Genomic DNA, 20,552 nt, shown 5'->3' with positions numbered 1-20,552 from the left:
TACTATTCAACTGCTGGCAGTCAGTGTTTATGAATGGACAGTTTTCCAGATGACTGTAAATTGTCAGTGTGGAACTCTTTGTCCCCACAGAAGCAGGTTTGGAAATGCTGATGGTGGCTCCAGGCCAGTGCACTAAAGTCACTTTAATCCATAATATGCCTGCAGCATTATATTGAACAAAGAGAACCTCTAGGCTTGCTGTGTGAAGCTGCGTTTGTAAGGAAAAACTTCCAAGGTGGTGTAGATGCCCCCAAGGCAGCAGCAGACCCTTCTAGAGTCTGTGGGGACAAAAGGCCGTACTGTGTTTTAAAGACCCCAGGGAGGGCTAAGAAGGTGGAGCCTAAGGGAGTACAGAACAGGCCTTGAGGTGGTCTCAGGAGGTTGGAAACAAGGACTATACATGTTTCTGCCTCTTTCTCAGAATGTCCTGCTATTAATTTTGATACTGAGTTTGGTTCTTCGTTGGTCTCTCTATTCCTTCGAAAACTTCAAGGTTAGTCCACCTGTTTCTTTTTCCATCCTCCCTACCACCGGGGGATCATATGGGATTTTAGATCTGGCAAAGAGCTGGTCTGACATGCATTTCATTTCTATTTCAAAAATCAGATCTGGAAAGGTGCATTTTGACTGAAGTGACTTTTGTCCTTAAGGTCTATCCCTGAGACAGACATCTAAGTCCGTTTTGCAAAGCATTTTGCTTACTAATGACAAGAGGAAAGGGTGTAGATAGGTAAAAGACCCCTTCTTGTTCCACATTATTTGTTCATTTAGTTCTTATAGGTAAAGTCACACCTGGAGGACTATGAGTTGATCACATTTCAAAGGAAGGCCCGATTCTGGCTGCTTCTAGAGTTTCACCTGAGGAATGGTGTCAAGTGGGCCCTAAGGTAAGGAACAACATGCCAGGCAGGAGGCCGATGGAGTTGTGGTGGAGAGGGTGCCACTGTGTAGGGGACTAGGGGACCAGAGAGCTTTATGTTCGCGGAGGGGGGGGGGGTGCAGGGAGAAAACAAGAGATTTGCCTTGACTCTCTTTCTTTGTCCTCAGCCCCGTGGGTTCCTCTATTGCACACCCGACCTCATACAATGGAAGTGAAAATCGGAGTGGGAAGATCATTTCAGGCCCCATCAGGCTGAGTGGGATAGAGAGGAAGGAGAGTAGGGAAATCCTCATTTCCCTATGGAAAGTCCCTGTGGACGGTGAATCGGGGGACTGTGTACATGTATAGGGCGTTCCCAAATTGGGGACTGCGTTTTATCAAGTGGCTTTGTGTTTAGAGATGCTCAGAATTACTGCCAGTGATGTATTCACCAAACATTGCCTCCTTTCTAAAAATGGCAAGAAGTAATAGACTTCTGCTTCCGTAGAGAAGTGGGCAAGCCTCCAGAAGACAGTTATGAAAGCTGTATTCAGTTCTTTAACACCTCTAGATTTTTCTGGTACAACCACAGGAATGATGTGTGAGAGAAAAGGCGGAGTAGGAGGCAATGCCCAGACTGTGCTCCAGGAGCAGCGAGGAGTGGAGAGCCTTCCTCCCTCACTGTGTCTCCACCCTGTCCTCCTCCAAGTCTGCATGCTTCCGTGTGTGTGTGTGTGTGTGTGTGTGTTGACTAGGAAGTTGCCTTCCTGCCTCTGGAGGAACTGAGTCTGGGAGAGGCCCAGCAGCATCCCTGTTGCTTCAGGCTGTGCTGTATGCTGAAAGGGGATACTCTCTTGTTGGTCTCACTCTGTACACGCGATATTCAGTGTGCTCGTTAGGGCCATAGCTCTTTGCTGGGGCCAGGAGCTCTGCAGGGCATGGGCGTCAGAAAATGGGTTATGTCCTACGTGACTGAGTTCTCTCCGTAATTGTCTACCTATCCTTTATTAACACTTAACACATTTAAATAATATTAAGTGGAGATGTCTTGGACTAGATCATTCTCTTCCCTATACAACTTTCAGTTGTTGGCTTCTGCTGAACGTAGAAAGGCTCCCCGACCATTGTTTCTCAGTAATGTGGTCAGAGAGCCATCTGCTTCAGGACTGCCCTGGGAAGGGGGAGTCAGTTATTGAATATGCGCATTCCTGGGCCCCTCTAACTGGAGTCCTTGACAATTGGGCACATGAATTTGCTTTATAAATATGATTGTCCATGATTGTGGTGCATCCAGGTAGGGATTCTGAAAGAGTGAGGGGAAGGATTCTGTGTGGTGTGTTGACTGCTCAACCCCTAGCACCAGGAACAGAGCCTGGTACTTAAAAGGATCTTAAAAACAGAGGGGACAATACTTATCTGGTGAGTGAGTGACTGAGTGAGTTCTTGTGCCCCATTTTTGCTTCTTATTTGCTATGGGTTAGGGAAGCTTGTTAAAATTTAGTTTAAAAAACTAGAGAATAAGACACATTAACAGGATAGGGGTTTTCCTCCACATAAATTATTTGAACTCTAGAATGTTGATGTGCTCCATTTTTTTTCTTGGCCCAGAGGTTTGTATTCATTTGTCTGGAAAGTAAATGGTTAATGGCTGCACGTTGGATTACTGGTTTTTAGGTATGGTCTAAAGAAGTTGCTTCAAAAATGAGCAATTTCTGTGTTACTTTGACCTTGATAATTTCTGTGGGCTGTTTTGAAGGATTAATTTCCAGAGTTCTGTTAGCTAAGTAAGATGAGGCTGTTTGGAAATGCAAGATAATCTTATTTGAGCCTATGTGTGGTTATGATTCCTGCCCCTCACCCCTTACCATGAGCAAGATGTGTGCTTTCTAAAAATACTGCTATTGAACTATTCCCAGGTCCAAGAGGGGAGGGGGGTTAAGCTGTGAAAAAACAGTAAGAACGGATTGTCAACTTTCATAAGGTTTGGAATCATCTGAATTTGAACATGTTTCTCTTTCCCTCATATATTTAAGAGTCTAAGAATACTATTCCAAGCCTTTTGAGTCCTTTGTGTTAATTTTATTTAAGTAAGCAGACATCTAAGTCCAGTGTATTCAATATTTGTGTGTGTGTGTGTGTGTGTGTGTTTTGCTTTTAAATGATCTCAGAATAATTTTGGTTCTGTTGAGTGATTTTTCTGCTCCCAGCCCTACTCTTCTCTTTATACCTTTATGTTCTTTCAAGAGACTTGCATACTACTTATTTTTTTTTTAAAAAAGCATGTATTATTATATCGTTCCCAATGGAACACTTTTTTGAGTAAGCAATCACAAATGGGAGAACCTGATCGATAGCATTTTTTAAATTAAATACTTGAGCATAAGGAACAGTGTTAGGCTCTGTATGAATCAATTTCTGAATTTAATGAGTTCAAATTCTAGTTAGATAGCTTGGCGTCATGGTGAAAAGCGGAAACGTGTGAGTGGGGTCACTGGGTTCAATAAGAACCTCCAAAAATAAAGATGACGCTAGAACTAAGTTGTAAAGGATTGAGAGTTGGACAAGGTGTCAAAGGTTGTTGCAGACAGGAGAAGAAAGTAATTTACTGGCATATTCTGAAAATGTGAACTGGTTCTATGTGACATGTGTATCTGGGGCCACATGAATAACTGCATCCTAAGGACTCTTCATTTTATTTATCAGCTGATAGAGATTTCCTAAAGGGATTTTTAAACTGGAAGATGTGATGATCAGATTAACAATCATTTTGACAGGAAGGAAGAGCTGAAATAGAGCAATATCAGAGGTGCCCGAGATCAGTTAAGGACTCTTCCTTAGTAAACTAGAAAAAAGGTGGGGAAGGCTTTTTGAAACAACAATTTTTATAGCTAACCCAGGATTTTAAAATGTGTTGTTTACTTTAGACCTCAAGAGATTTTGAAATTTTGGTTTAGCTGTAAGATTCATGAGACTTACACATAGTTTTAAGTTTTAGAGAGTTTTATATGAAGTGTCAAGTATTTTGTTTTCAGCTTTAAATTCTTCAGTTGTTTGCTCAATACAGAATACTTTCATGCTGACGTACAGCTATATTTTTCTGGCATTTTGTGTTTGTAAAGTGAATATAATTATAGCTACTTGAAATTATGAATGTCTGTGTTAATCCCATGAACCTGAACCTACATTATTTACACAGATTTTGTATTGGAAAGGAAACTTTTACCATTTTCATTTCCAATTTCACTAAGGCAGTAAGTTTACAGAATGCGCTGTTAACACTCTTATGCAGAATTTCAGTTTCAGAACAAGATTCTTGTTCAGAATCTTGAACAAGAATTAGTAGACTGAAAGAAATACTTGAATGCTTAGTTTTTAGGTAGGTCATTTAAAATTGGTTGTAGTTAAAGAATATACTTATAAAATCATTAAGCTCAGTATTACCCTTGATTATACTCCAAATCCTTATAATATGCCCTTTTTACATATATTTTGCCAGTCTCTTTTTAAAATTGTGCTTAAATAGACCAGTCTAGACATTTAATTTAAAAGAATTGTAAACAAACCTGTGACAAAAAATAAAGCCAAAATGGAAGAAAATGGAGACGAGAACCCACTCACATTTAAAGTAGCAGTGTTAGAGACATTCTTATTTTATAGAAAGATAGATGTATTTAGTTATGGTTCTGAATTGTACAATATTATTTTCCATTTCTGTCCCTGGTTTTAGCATGGAATTTTCATGTGTGAAGCACACAGCTCACATATTCATCTTCTTTACTGGGTTCCTTTCCTGTTGACATTTAAAGGCTTGGGAGTATGACTGTGTCTTGTTCTGTGTATTTCTGTACAGAGTTGAGACTTAATGAAATTTTAATCCATTATGTTTTCCACGTGTTCATGATCTTTCTTTTTGTCATTACCATGTGTTCCACGGATAGTCTACATAATTGCACTGGGCTTTGTGGGATGAAGACCTGAATAGCCCAAATTGTGTCTTCTCTTCCTGTCCTGTCTAATCTGAGCTCTTGAGACCACCTCTTTTTCACCCCCTCTACCGCCAGTCACCATGATTCCCTGTGTTTTTCCCCACCCTCAGAGTCATCGGCCTGCTTTATGCTTGTCCCCTGGTTAAGGACTTCCCAGTGCTTAGTAGGACAAAGATTGAGTTCTGAAACGGGTCAGGCAGGTTCTTCATAGTCTGGCAGGCAATACTTCTGGTGTCATTCTCCTATCTAGCAGAGTTACCTCAGCCAACCTGCTGTGCTTCAGTCCTTTATTAAAACACACGAACAAAGCATGGTTTCCTGAAAATGTGTGTTCTGTGTTACCACCTCCATCCTACCTCCGCTGTGGACACTTTATTTAAGGAGGCAGAAGTGCCCTCCCTTGCTCCCTTGTGCTCTCTAGCGTTGTGTTCATTTAGCAGTTATAACTTTTACCAAACTGCATTATTATTTTGCTTGTGTATCTGTCTGGACTTGTGTATCTCTACTGGACTGAGTTTTACGAAGACCCTGACCTACTTGTTCTTAACATCCTCAAGGCCCAGCACGATTCCTGAGGCTTGGCAGACAGTCACGATCATCTTTAGAGGGGAGCTGTTCACTGCGTCTAGCATTAGAAAAGTATGAAAACCAGATAATGTATAAACATGGAAATAAAAAATTTTGTATTTGAAATCTTAACATGCCTAATAGGAAGTGTAGTTTATTATGACATCTCCTAAGGCATCTGCAAAGGTATTCTAGACAGGACAATTAGAGGTGACGGTTTGGGAACTCAGCTTCCTAAATTGCCGTCTGAGACACATTGGGGGCTGGATGAACCTGCATCTACATTCAACTATTCCCAAAATTCACTAGGTTACCCTATATGTGTAGAAAGACTTGCTGAGTAGAAATATTTCTATTCCGTATAGTACTCAGTATGAGCAATAAAAAAAAAAAAAAAAAAAAACCGGGCTGCAGAAAACCTTAATATAAATAAAACTGGAGAGTGTTAATCCTTTCCAAGATTGTGATAGGTGCACACTGTTGCTGCTATGTTCAGGTGCGTCGTTACTGAGATGCTGGTTATCAACATAAGATGTAGTGTGTGCGATAGGTTCACGAAAATTTCTGAGGCCTGTATGAGTATTTTTGAATGTGTTCTCAAGTGTAGAGATTCAAATCAATGTATTCTTTTACATTTTGTACATGAATCTTTTGAGCATTGCACATAAAAGACCTTTCAATTTTTGCTTTAAACTCAGGAACTATGACTCTAGTAATTCTCTTTTAATTTCAAAGAAACTGTGGTTTTTATTTTTCAGTGTTGAAAATGAGCCCATGAGCACAAGTCAGAAAAAGGAAAATGTACTTTCATCAGAAGCAGTAAAGGTACAGTTTTAAATCAATATTTTATATTGAGCAAATGTTTCTCTTAATTTCTGTTCCTCCTTTTAGATTTGTCATCTCATTTTACATTTCCAAAAGAGCACTGTATTATTTATGTGGAAATCCAGCCCAGCTCTGTTGAACATAGTATTTGGATGGAGTGGAGTGAGGGGGAGGGCCCTGAGCAGAGTTGTAGAGTGGTGTTCTTACCCTGGCTTTGCCATTAACCAATTGTGGGGCTTTCAGCTGAGGCACTGAATGGCTTTGTCCTTAGTTTTCTAATCTGTGAATTGGATTGCCTGACCTCCATAGTTTCTTTTTCCTAGGATGTTCTTTGATTTATGTTGTTTTCTCAAATGCTGCTGACATTTAATAGTGCTTTTGGTGGGTAGAAGTTAATAACATGTTTTTACATCTTCAGTATGTGGTAGATGTTTTTGGTCAGTTCACATATGAACCAGCTTTCTTTGCTTCTGCAGGACAAGCATGAAAAGTGTATAAGCTACATACCTCCCTAGGTAGTTACTGAGAAGTGTGGTTAAACATCCTTGAAAATCAGGCTGCCTCTAGCTCGGTCAGTTGAGCATCTGACTCTTGATTTTGTTTTTTGTTTTTGTTTTTTGTTTTTTTTTATTTTATTTATTTATGATAGGCACACAGTGAGAGAGAGAAAGAGAGGGAGAGACACAGGCAGAGGGAGAAGCAGGCTCCATGCACCGGGAGCCCGACGTGGGATTTGATCCCGGGTCTTCAGGATCACGCCCTGGGCCAAAGGCAGATGCTAAACCACTGCGCCACCCAGGGATCCCTGACTCTTGATTTTGGCTTAGGTCATGATCTCAGGGTCATGAAGTCAAGCCCATGTTCAGCTCCCTGCTCAGTAGGGAGTCTGCTTGAGGATATTCTCTCTCTCTCTCTCTCTCTCTCTCTCTCTCTCTCTCCCTCCCTCCCTCCCCCTCCCCCTTCCCCTCCCCTCACTTGCTTTCTCTCTTTCCCTCTAAAATAAATAAATCTTTAAAAAAAAATCCTTGAAAATCACTTAACCTTGTAGCATTTCTTTTTATTCATAAGTAATTTTCTAGAAACTGGGTATTTTGTTAGATGACAGGTATGTATGTGATCAGGTTTTTTGTAGCTGTCCAGGCATGGAGTTTTGTCACAGCAATTTTCTTTTTACGTGATTTGTGACAGTCTGTAAAGGAGAATGCTTATGCTTTCCATGAATTTCAGAGTAAATTAGCTTGGTCAGTGGAAGGAGCATAAAGTCCGCTGAATTCTTCATCAGTGATAGGGAGCTTTTAAACGTTATGTAGGGTTCAAAGGCATTAGATATGGTCAAGATAAAGCTGTTTTCATTCTTCCTCTATAATAATAAACAATATAAGTATATTTTTGAGAGAAAAATAGGGTCTGATTTTTTTTTTTTTTACCTTTATTGATAGAAAAAAAAAATCAGGATCACATTGTTCTCCGTATCTGTCTTCATTCCATTGTGAGTTTGGATATTAAATCCTGCTTTCGGGGGCACCTGGGCCATTCACTTGATTAAGCATCTGCCTTAGTTCAGCTCAGGTCATGATCTCCGGGTCTTGGGATCAAGCCCTGTGTCCTGTGTCCTGCTCAGCAGGGAATCTGCTTCTCTCTCTCTCTCTCTGCCCTCCCCTAATGCATTCTTTCTCAGAAGTAAATAAATCTTAAAAAAAAAAAAAAAAAGAAAATACTGTTTTCAGGTTTTGTAACCTATCTGCCTACTCTTTTCCTACCAATTGATCCAACTGTTGGCCAGCCTGCTGGTTTACCATGGCATGAGCTCTGTAACTTTCTTCTCCTCCTATACTTTTTGCATGTCTTGAGTTGCCTCACTTCAAGAGTTTTACTTCTAATGGTGTATATGCATGCAGCCTTGCCCTCAAGTTGTTTTACAGGAAATATTTTCTTTTGAGCTCTCCCAACTTCGAGGTTTCTTTGGCTGATAACTCCTGACACTCCATCTCTTAATCCCTATTGCCTCCATACCAGTCTTGACTTTCTCTAAACACTGCTGCTCTCTTTGCTGCCTTCCCCTCTCTCAGGCTCTAGTTGTCTCCCCACTCAGCCTGTAATTGATACTGCACTACTTCAGCTACAATCTCACTAAAACAATGAAAAAAAAAAAGCCTTCAACTTTGGCCTGTGCTGTCGTCCAACTTTGTACCTGCAAAGATTTGTTCCAGAAAGTCACACCTCTGTAGGTGCAGTAAATAGACATGTTGGGCAGTTATTGTGGCTGGGCCTCTGTGATTACAGTGTTTTCCATCCATTCTTAATATCTTGGCTTGAGTGCCCAGGAAAATTCCAATTTGGGATCTGAGTCCCCACGTAAATATTAAATATGGCTCATAGTCATGAGACTCTTTCTCTTATGATCTGAGGCCCATTGGACTAGACAGTACAGTTAGCTCATAATAGGGTACCACAGCACTCTCACCGCAGTGGCCTGAGCATTTTGGCCCTTGTAACTGTTGGGTTTACCATCCAGAAACTACCAGTAAGATTCCTTCAGCCTAGCCACACAGGCCCAATGGTTTAGATATACTACTGCCAGACATCAGAAATATATAGTTTAATAACACCAATAGTCAGCACCATACTTTGTGGGGAGGGAAACCGGTTAGAACAATATTTATGGTCTTGTTCTTTTAAATAGTCTCAATTTAAGTATTTCTTTAGCAAGTAGAATAAATAATATGCATTTATTTTCTTTCTAATGAATAGTTTTCTGACACAGCACTCAAGCAAATGTAATGTGACATTTGTTACCATGCTTCCATCTTGTTAATCTGAATTTTATGATAATGCCCTCTGTGATAATAAAAAATACACGGCATTTTTCCTGTTGAGTCTGAAACATAACAGATTTATGAGCAATAGATGTTCTTATACATTTCTTTTTGTATTTGACTTTGAGATGCCAAATCAAGATGTTGACAGTTGTTTGGTTGTAGGTTTAAGCTACAAAATTAATGGTATTTTTCAAACAACTAAAGACTATAGAAGCTCTATTTTATTTTTTATATATTCTTAGTTATCACTTACATGCTATACAACATTTGCTGTTTTGCTAACGTTGATAGCCATTTCTAATGCTAGAATTTATCATCCCAATTTAAATCTCTTGTATATGAATTAGGTATTTATATCCGGCTGGCAAAACTTTCAAATATTTAGTTTATAGTCTACCTTTGTTTTTCTGTGGGGTCTACAATCTAGTCTTGTAGCCTTGTATACTTAGTCCTGCTACATTCACATATGCTGTAATTGAAAGAATGGAAAAAAATAATAAATAAATAAAAGAGTGGGAAGATGTGTTCTAATTCCCTGCTGCCATCTGCTACTTCAGAGGAATTTTCAGGAATTGTTACCTTCCAAGGATAAACTCCTAAAGCCTCCCTGCTGTTGGTTTTGGTCTGGTTTTGGTCTCTTACTTACTGCCTTCTCTTGGACCTTGCCTTGATTGTCCATCCCTCCATCATCACTGTCTTCTATTTCTTTTCTGAAACACAGTTGCTTTGGGGGGGCCTGGGTCACTCAGTCTGCTAAGCATCCAACTCTTGATTTTGGCTCAGGTCATGGTCTCAGGGTTGTGAGATTGAGCTCCACATCAGGCTCCATGCTGGATATGGAGCCTGCTTAAGATTCTTTCTCTCCCTCTGCCCCTCCCTTCTTCCTCTTTCTCCTACTCTAAAAGATAAACAAAATACAGTTGTTTTTTCCCTTTGGTGGGTCTGGTTTCCTTTCAAATGATCATTTCACATTGCTCCCAGTTTTTACCCCAACATTTCTTATGAAAGTCTGTTTCAATCACTATTTAATTCTTAATCCTTTCTCATTGACTCCTTTCTCTTCTCTACTCCCTCATTCATGGAAAACTTAGTACTGTGGCTGGTACACATGTCGTAAGTACTCAGTAAGTAGTTAAATGAGTGAAAGTCATTGCATGAAACCAGTGATCTGTTGCTGACCGCCGTCAGTCAGTAAGTAGTCTTTTCTTAGTTCTTATTTTATTTAACCAGTTGAGGCATGATTTTCCAGATCTTGTCTTCCAAAGATTTTCTTTTTAATCTTTGCTTCCATTAATACTGTTTCATTTCAATTCCTACCTGTGCCGTTACCTTCTGTTTTCTTCTCACTTTCTGGCTGAACTGCTTTCCATATAGGTGTTTCTCAAAGTCCTCAGACCTCCTCAATGTCAGTCTTCCAAAGCGTAATAGCTTTCAGTCTTATTGCTTCGTTCTTCCGCTCTCAGATTTCTATTTGACATCCCTCCTGGACTCTAAGCTTGATTGTCGGGGTTCTAGACATTTCTGTATGCATGGCCTTTGATACCTCAGATTCAGTCTGCCCAAAAGTCTCAACATCTTCAGAGATGTCTTCTCTATCTATATTTGTTTGGTTGGGATGTGGAGGTGGTAGCAGGTAGGGAGGATCGTTTAACTGCTTGGGACAGGGAAGAGCCCTGGGCTCAGGTATGCCATCTGGAGATTTTTTTCAGCCAAACTCTTTACTTTTTAATCCTGTGACTCACACTGTCCTAAGTGGTACCTAGTGTTTTTAAAACCTGAGCTTTTTTGGGTTGTCCATGGAATAGATTGTTTCCTTCATGATCAGAGTTCCTTGCAGACACTTGGGTAAAAGCTTCCTGTGGTCAGTTACTCTGCCTACATCTACCTTTGCCTTTCTGTTCTTTTTTTTTTTTTTTTTTTGAAATCTCTTATCTGCTTGTATCTACTCTCTTCCTCCCTTTGTATTTATAACTGAAATACTTCCTTCAGCATCGTTTAGAATGTTTTGTACAAGAGAAGCAATCAGTATGTATGGCTCATTGACAATGTTAATCAAAAATTTTACCTCTTTTTGTAGTTGAAGAGGGTGAATCTCAGAGATTGTCACTTAACAAAACCCACATTGCTAGTGAGAGGAGACGAGAATTCAGATGCAGTTCTGTATAATGCTTCTATTTATGAACTTAATTTATAAGATATATTCATAAACTAAATTGACCAAAGAGAAATCTTGTTTAAAAAAAATTAAAAGAGCTATGGCAGTAAGTCTATTTCCAGAAATGAGTCATGAGCTAAATAAAATGAATTAAACCTGAACCATAGATTATGGATTTTCCAACCCAGGCCTAAATAAATTGATGACTATTAGGCTTGTTCTCAGTAGCTTGACATCTGCTTTATATAAAATTTAACTTTTGTACCATTTTATAATTGTTGCTTAAAACTAACCTACCACTTTGGTGAAGGTTCTGGAGTGGTTTTCAAGAGGCAGTGGTTGATAGATGCCTATGATGTTCCTATGAATAATCAAGGAGTATTGGGATCCCTGGGTGGCGCAGCAGTTTGGCGCCTGCCTTTGGCCCAGGGCACGATCCTGGAAACCCGGGATCGAATCCCACATCAGGCTCCCGGTGCATGGAGACTGCATCTCCCTCTGCCTGTGTCTCTGCCTCTCTCTCTCTCTCTGTGTGACTATCATAAATAAATAAAAAATTAAAAAAAAAAATCAAGGAGTATCAATCTAGTGCATATTACTTTTATTTATAACACTTTTAATATTAAAATTAAATCATTTACATCAAAGACCCACATTTTTTTAACTACTGTTTATCAATAGGTAAAGATGGAAAAATTGCAGCTCAAGAATATCTTACTGAAGAAAAATAGTCACTCATTGTTTTTTAATCCTATATTGAATGTACAGTGCTGTTTAGTAAGATGAATGCATGTGTTCATATTTTGGTAACTCTACTTTCCTTATTGGTCTTTTTCAACTTTTCCTTGGCCAAAAGTGAGATGAGGGTCAAATTTAAATGCATTAAATGTTTTTTTTGGTTAGGTTAGGGGAAAATTGATTACTGAACTAATTTTTAAATACAGCATTAGTAAATTCTTACTATCCTTTTTTTCTCATTGACACAGATAATCACAGCAATTTGACATCAATTTAACATGAAGATTTTCAAATTTTTCTTTTTCAAATACAGTTCATTTCTTTTTAAAAATTTCAACTGTAATTGCATTTGGAACCCATGTATAAATAGATTAAAGCAAAGTTTTAATTGATGGGAATGTTGATGATGGAAATGAGTTGTGTCTCATAGTGCCACTATTTCTCTGCATCTGCCAACTATGGGCCCAGCCCCCTTGGCAAAGTTTTAAAACTACATATGCAGTGATGGAAAGAACAGTCTTTGGAATCAGACAAATCTGGGCTTAAATCCCAGCTTTCCATGTGGTAGTTTGTAATCTTGGAAAATTTATTCAACCTCTTTGAGCTTTGGTTTGCTGATATATATGGGATGGGGGGTGTTCAAATCCTGTTTCATGGAAGTGTTTTTGAATTAACTGAGATAACACATATAGCACTACACGATGCCAGACGCAAAATAGGTACTTAGGGAAAGAGCTGCCTCCTTTACCATATAAAGTCTGGCAAAACTCAGAAATAACTCTTCGTTTGAGGCTGGTGCTGATTTTTTTCTGGGTGAATAGTATAGAAACAGCCACTAGAAACATTGATTCTTTATCACATTTGAAAAGAAGGCATACATGTAGATATATATATATATCTGTTATATATAACAGTCTCTCTCTCTCTCTCTCTCTCTCTCTCTCTCTCTCAGAGAGAGATTTAGCTAGAAGTTGAAAATTCTCACTCCTTGATTGCTTCTGTAAAGACTGAGTGCTGTCAGGGTGCCTGAAGTAGAGATTGCACTGTATCACTCTGGTCCACATGACCAAAGGAATTGGTACGACTAAAGCCCGTCAGTATGGCTGCTACTGGTCTGAGGCCTTGATATCTTAGAGTTCCTGGGTGTTGAATGTGTTGCAAGGTACCTGGTTTGATTTGCAGCAGCTCCATTTTATCGTGGACCTATAGTGGTCCTACTTTGTGGTATGGTGGAGTACTTTATCAAAATGGAAACCGACTATGAAAGATTATGTCCATAACTCTAAGTTTTTGTGAGTACATTACCTTTATGGGTGCCAGATTTTGATTCAAGAACATTAGGGGGGGGGTCCAAAAAGGCTTTCAGGAATAAAAACATTTATTATTCTGGCCCAGTGTGTTCATTGGAGAACTCTTTATACTGTAACAGAAAGGAGTGACTTTTCCCCTATCTTATGTCATTTTGTTCCTTTTTAATTCTGTACCTACATACTTGCCCTAGTTGGTTTGATTTCTATCTCCGTCTTAGCCTGTGACAAAGCTCACACCTGTCCCTCCAGCATGTTCTGCAGAGCTTCAGGGTAATAGAGCCAATTCTCTGATGCACCTTTCCTGCCAATGTTGCTGGGTATAAGATTTGACACACTCTCAGTTGAACTCAGTCTATTTTATTCTCTGCATTTCCTTTCCTGCTGCAAGTGCCACCAATTACCAAATCTTGATGTCTGAAAATGATTCTATCATTTTGTCTCCAATCCCCATTGTGCCAGGGACCAGCAACAGCCCTTACTTCAAGTCCATACCGATTGCTACTCTATAGCTCAGACTTCTCTTATTTAGATAACAGTTTTTACTCCTATGTCTTTTCTCTGACACACATGATAGCTGCCTGTCTTGGGTCACTTATGGTAAGGGCACTTATTTGGTACACCATATATAACCACATCCACTTCTCAGAAGTTACATGGAAATGAAACACTGAAAGTTAGCATCTCAGCTAAAACCTTGATGCCATTCTAGAGCATTTTAAAAAGTGAAATTTCAACTTTTGAACTAATTTTAGTAGCAAATTATTTGTGACATTTCAGCACTGATGAGTCATGACATAAAAGTTGCAGGTAATTTGTGACCAACTTAGTGCAAAATAGTTGATGGCCAACCTGCTGGCCTATTCTAATTTTTTAGTGGAAAAATAATGCTGTGATAAAAATGTAATGTTGTCTTTCAAGCAAAATCACTCTAACATTTGGGGTAAAAATCACTCATCTTTGCACCTTACCATTGGTTGTAAAATCCATTTATTGAAAAATTTTGTTCATGCAAATATGTATCAATAATTTATATGGAAATAATCAAGTATCCCACCACAAATTAAATCCATTATGATGAAGGTAAATAATGACGATGATTTAAAATTTAGCACCACTTAAGCTGTAACTTACTCAATATACAATAATAACCTGATAATAATTATTTTCCTCAAAATTGAGGAAATTTCAACTATTGGTGGTAGAATTTCAAATACTGACAAATTTTCCAAGTAATGTGTTACAACCACATGTCTTAGAAAACTAACTAGAATACTCAAGCAGCTGGTTTTAGTTTGAGTGCCAGATTTTAGCACCTGTTAATAATTGAGGTGATCATCATATTCACAATGAAAGTATATAAAATTGTTTGCCTTTATACCTTGTGGTGACAGGGAAAACAGAATGTTAAGGAATGTTTATTGGAAGAACATAGACATAAGCGATTTCCATTCTGAAAAGCCTTGGTCGTAATAGAAATTTTCCAAAGACGGTAAGAAAGAAGTGGTCTCAGCAGTGGGAATAGCATTACTGCAAAGACATTCTTTAGGAAGAGGGAGGGGAGAAGAGAGATGGGGAGAGAATGAATGAGGAGGAATATGGTGACGTTAGGTATTTGCAAGCATTGTGAGTGGCAATAGATGAAATCAGAGAAAGACATTGGGGGGCTAGACCCACCAACACCTTGAATTCCATGCTTGAGAGTTTGGATTTATCCTGACAGCAGTGCAGAGATAGAGATTAAAGGCCTTTAAGGATGATCAGATTTGAATTCTAAAAGTTTGCTCAAGTTTTGTCTAGAGAATGGACTGGGGATCGGTGCAAGCAAGTAAACAGGGTAAGCCACTGCTGGTGGTATTCAAGGGGGCAGGGCATGGTGTCCTGATGTTGTGTCTGATTTTTTAACAAGTGGAAATGTTAAGATTTGTGGAAAATGAAGGAATGGAGACAAAATGAAAGAATAGTCACATTCCATTTTGGAACCATTGAACTTGAGATTACAGTGAAGTATTCAGGTGGATATGGATGCCTGATTGATAGCTGAACATATGGTCTGAGCTGCAAATAAAAATCTGTGAATCATCAGATGAATCTGTGGGAAATGAAACCTTATAAAAAGAGCCTGAAGATAAAGCAGGCCCAGGTAGATATTGGAAAAATATGTTCTGAAAGGAGTGGCTAAAATGATTTAAATTTGGAGAAGATGGAGAAAGTGTTGAGAGAGGAAGAAGGAAAATCTCAGAGTAATGTTACGGAAGCAAAAGGAAGGGAAGGTTGGTCATCAGGAAGAAATTCAGTCTCACCTTCTGTAGTTGCACCGTGTAAGAAGTATGTTTTAATTAGCAAGTGGGGCACTGTTTCTTAGAGACTGTGGTCCACACAGCTACGGAGGACGCCAGATTGTAAGCGCTTAGGGAGTGATTGGGAGGAAAGAGAAGATGGTGAGGGTTGGGAACCCTTTTTTTGAGGTGATTGGTAGGAAAGAGAGGGCTATCCTTGTGCATTTATGAGTGAATGGTGGGCTTCCAGAAGGGGCATGTGAGGAGCTGTGGTTCCCGAGGAGATATGAAGGAGAGGAGATATGAGGGACTCTGCACTGGTGCCCCTGTGGAGGTATTGGCCTTGTGGGAAGAGGTCCTTCCTTCATGGTGAACATGTCAGTGAGTGAAGAAAGTGTGCTGATGCTGCTGACGTCACAGCTGTAAGGGAACATCCACCTGAAATAGACAGTAGGAACCTCAGCAAGAGCTGGGGTTGTGGAGTACGGGTGGGAAGGGTAAAGTAGCTGCTGTGGAAAATGAGGAAAAATTGCAGACAGTTTTTCAGCTGGGGCTGTAAATTGTGAATTATTGGGAACCCAAATCTGCATAGTATGGCATATGTTTGTGGCGTTTTAAAGCAAACCTCACTCAGAAAAGACAAAACTGCAGTTTTTCTGAGCTGGGATGACCAAGAAATAAAACAGAGACTTTGAGGTTATTGGTTACATGTGATGGCCAGCCAGATCGGAAGCTTCATGGGAACCGAGAACGCCAGTGTAAGAGAAGACAGCAGCTGTGATGAGGCAGGAGAAGCAGTGTAGGGGTATTCCTGGGACGGTGGGGTAAGACAGCTGGAAGGATGGGAGGGTGTGAACACTGGGGAATGCCTGAGGTTGGGTTTCAGAGGTGACACAGTTCTGGGTGACTAACAAGGGTTGGAGTTAATGAAAAGAGGCAAGAGGAGTCGAAGAGGTCGTCACCAGAGTCAAGGGTGTTAAGGACCTGGGACTCCAGGATTATCCTCTCTATGCGCAGTGAAGCCAGAGTCTGAGGCAGGAAGGCATGACCGAGCCAGGTGCTTGAGACAGTAAGAGAAGAGTCACCTGGCTCTTCATTATTTTTCACTCAGTGGCCTCTTTGGTGACAGTCTTTATCCTGTGACCTTTTTGACTTTATTCCCTGTGCCAGTTACCACGTTGGCACAGCACCTGCCACAGGCTACTCAAGGAGGTGACAAACTAATACCGGTTTGTCCTGCAAAGAAATTCTTACATCATTAGAATGTGGGCTCTGTGAAAGCAGGCATCTTGGTGTATGTATGTATGTATATATATATTTATTTATACATGCATTCTGTCGCATCTAAACACCTGGAATGGTACCTTGCTGTTCGTTATTTACTGAATGAATGCTTTCAAGCTTACTACTGGTATGCCCTTTTCAGCCTACTGTTGCATCCCCCAGAGACCCTATTCCAAGTCCTTTCTATGTCCCTCCTTTGGCTTGTCATCTCTCCTCTCACTGTACTGGGTCAGAGCCACTTGTTGGACCTTGCTCTTCGTCTTCTCCATTTACAGAATTGCTCAGGCCTCACCCACTTCCTTACCTTTTTACTTGGAAGAGGACACGTCCTTATGCCTCTTGAAGGCTAATACGGTCCCTTTATTATTAGAAGTATTAGAGACTCTACTGGTCTCTTTATCTCACTTTATCCTTTCATTCTGGGACTTGTCATCCTTCTCTTTTATACAGCAGTTACTCTTTCCAGTCTGTGTAGAGCTGATCCACAATACAAGAACAAAAAGCCATTTATTCTATCTTACACCTTAAACTGTCCTATTCTGTCTTTCTTTCCTTTTTTTTTTTTTTAAGGTTAAAAAATTTCTCAACATGTTCCCTTCTATTTACCTACCGACGGTTCCTACTCACAGTTTGACCCCTTGAGTTTGGAGCTATACTCACAAATTCCTGAGCTCTTTAGACTATTTCTCCTGTATTCCTAGGGCTTCTGTGTAGTCCTCATTCCTCGTTTACTAATCCAGCAACTATTAGAGCACCTCTTACTGTCCGGTACATTTCAAAGTGCTAGAGATACTGCACTGAATAGGCCAAAATCCCTGCACTTAGGCTTTTACTTTCTAGAGGAAGAAACAGATATTAAATAATGTGTGTATGTGTGCATGTGTTTTATACTGCCAAGTACAAAGGAGAAAAATAAGGTAGAGAGAGGATATTGGCACTTTCACAGTGGAGGAATTGACAGTTTTAGAGTGACTGGGGAAGCCTTCAATGAAGAGATGACTTGCAAGTAAAGGTCTGAAGGAGGTGAGGGGGGGAGTGAGTCGTGGAGCTCTGTGGCAGAAGAAAATTCTAAACAGAGAGAAGAGTAGATGCACAATTCCCAAGATGCCTGATGTTTTTGAAAAACAGTGGGGGAGGATAGTCCTCTTTCTAGACCTTACAATGGCGTTTGGCATTTGCTCCCCATTTGCTTTTGGAAATACTCTTTGTTCTTTGCCTTTGGAGACCAGTATTCTGGAGGGATGACCTGGTCTGGTTTTTGTGTTCTCCGTCTCTCACAGATTTCTTCATGTCTTTTTAATCTTTCTTTTTTTTCCCCTAGGGCTCTTTTGTTGGTCCTGCATACACTGTGTCTGACCAGATTGCATCTTTAAACTGTGCTTCTGCCTTCCAGACATCTCTTTTTGTACATCAGCAGGGGACCAAAAATTTAACATGTTTGACATCTGAGTAATTTGTTGCCTTACCTCCTCCCCTCCCCACAGAGGCCCTGATCTCACCTCTCCTATTTTCCATATCCATTTTTTACTTAAATAGTTGCCCAGCTTAGGAAACTTCATTATCTATAACTTTATTATCCCCTCAACCTCTGCTTCTGTGAAGTCAACTTACCCACCTCATTCTTTATTCTCTGTACCACAGTCCTCTTCAGCCACACCTCTGCCATGATGAACAGAGCTCATAATTCTGTGTTTTTGCATGTATTACACTGTGTGTCTAGGATGCTCTTCTCACCCTTCAGGAGCAAGCTCAAGTGTTAGCTCCTCTGTGCAGTGGATTCACTTCTAAGGCTCCACGGAGTGATACAGCCATGAGTATTTTGCTAGACTGTAAGTAAGCTCCTTGAAGCTGAAACTGTGTCTTACTAATCGGTGTCCCTGAGTAGACACATAGCAAAGTGTAGATAAATGGATGGAATTGACCTGAGGGCATTACCTTATAGCAAATTGAGTGAGAAGGGAAAAAATTTCAAATTCCCCAGTTACATATGCCTTCATCAGTAGCCTTTGTTGTTATATGTAGAATACCAACATCTTTGAGAGCAACTGGAATTGATGTTTTGTTTGCTTGAGTCCTGACTGCTTTCATTCTACTCATTGGAACATTGGCAGGCAGTCCTGCTGGCAGGCAGCATTGGCCCTCGCTTGTGGCAGGCTGACTTTTATTGTTGTTTAGGCTGAGGGGAAAGAGCAGCTGTTTTAGATCAGACTTAAAATTTTAATTATATAAATACAGAATTTATTGTGTTTACTTCAACTAGCAGTGTTCTTTTCTGTTAGTTTTTGTTCCTGGATTTAGATGCTTTTTTTTTTTTTTTTTTTTTTTTCTTGTTGAGGGTATTTCACTGATACAAATGTCTCACAAGATTATTAGGGAAAAATTAAGCAGTGATCTAAGGACAAAAGAACGCTCTTCAGTAAGCTAAAGATACAGAGATTCTAGAATAGCAAAGAAACTGAAAATTGAGGGGAAGGAAAAACAAGTGATTTTTAAAAAAATCATATGTATAATTCTAAAAAGGTTAAATGTAGGGACACCTTGGTGGCTTAGTCGGTTAAGCCTCTAACTCTTGATTTCGGCTCTAGTCATGATCTCAGGGTTGTGAGACTGAGCCCTGCTTGTCTTCCTCTGCTCCTTCCCTGCTTGCTCACTCCCCTTTCTCTCAAATAAATACATAAATAAAATCTTTTTATAAAATAAAAACATGAAGTGTTTTTTTACTTGTTGAGAAAATATCTTTTTTTGTTTAGAAATCAGTTTATTGTATTTTGGAAGGAACTGTCAAGTAAAAAATAATTGATAGTTGAGGCAGTGAAATAGTATTTTGACAGAAATCATCTTGAGATTTTTATCAGTGTCAACAAGTGTTATCTCTGTTAATTAAGTTGTTAATTTCCCTCACCTTTTTTTAAACCATTGACCCAATTTTATGACTCTTGTGAATCTCTGAACCATTTTAAGAATATTTATGATATTCTAATGAATAGCCTGGAGTTTACTTCCTTTAGATAGCTACCCAGGAAGACCAGTTATTCTATTAGAAAAAAAAAATCATGGGATCCCTGGGTGGCGCAGTGGTTTGGTGCCTGCCTTTGGCCCAGGGCGCGATCCTGGAGACCCGGGATCGAATCCCACGTCGGGCTCCCAGTGCATGGAGCCTGCTTCTCCCTCTGCCTGTGTCTCTGCCTCTCTCTCTCTATCTGTATGTGACTATCATAAATTAAAAAAAAAAAAATCACTGTTCTGTTCATGTTATAGTCTTAGTTCATTTTGACTCAGGGAGAAATATTGTGGGTGATAATTGAAACAAATTAATGCATAGTCAAAGGACAACAAATGTGTATCTTCATACACATAAGCATTTTCAAAATGTCAACTAGCATTTCTGTTGCCAAAGTGAGCAGCCCTTTATATGAGGAGAGGACACAGCTGATTTATCGCACATTCTCCCATAATGAGCGCAAGGTTGGAGGGATGAGGTGAGGACGAGTGGGAGCAAGTTGCAGTTGAAACCAGTGAAAGATGAGACTTTGGCCTTGAAGGTTGGTGATGATCTAAATGTAGAGACTCACACGTTTTATGAAGCTCCTGACACATAGGAAAATGCTGTGTGTTTCCTCAAAAATGCCCTCTGCCTCCAAAGGTGGCAACAAGCTTAAAGTGTTGTTTGCTTGAAATTAATTTCCCGGGCTAATAGGTTCTGCACCTGTTCTCAGGCTTTCCTACGCTTAAT

The 20,552-nt window shown here is 39.7% G+C and overlaps 1 protein-coding gene across 1 annotated transcript in view; it reads left to right on the top strand.

Moving 5' to 3' along the window:
* The window catches only part of CRYBG3 (crystallin beta-gamma domain containing 3), a 101,747-nt gene that overhangs the window by 9,235 nt on the left and 71,960 nt on the right, over positions 1 to 20,552 (top strand). Inside the window, exon 2 of the mRNA XM_077884557.1 lies at positions 6,171 to 6,237. Coding sequence (XP_077740683.1) covers positions 6,171 to 6,237 — 67 coding nt within the window. The remainder of the gene's footprint in view (positions 1 to 6,170; positions 6,238 to 20,552) is intronic.

Source organism: Canis aureus, chromosome 35 (genome assembly GCF_053574225.1).
Source record: "Canis aureus isolate CA01 chromosome 35, VMU_Caureus_v.1.0, whole genome shotgun sequence".
Classification (NCBI taxonomy): domain Eukaryota; kingdom Metazoa; phylum Chordata; class Mammalia; order Carnivora; family Canidae; genus Canis; species Canis aureus.
Note: the sequence above shows the minus strand (reverse complement) of the source record. Positions and strands in the feature narration are given on the sequence as shown.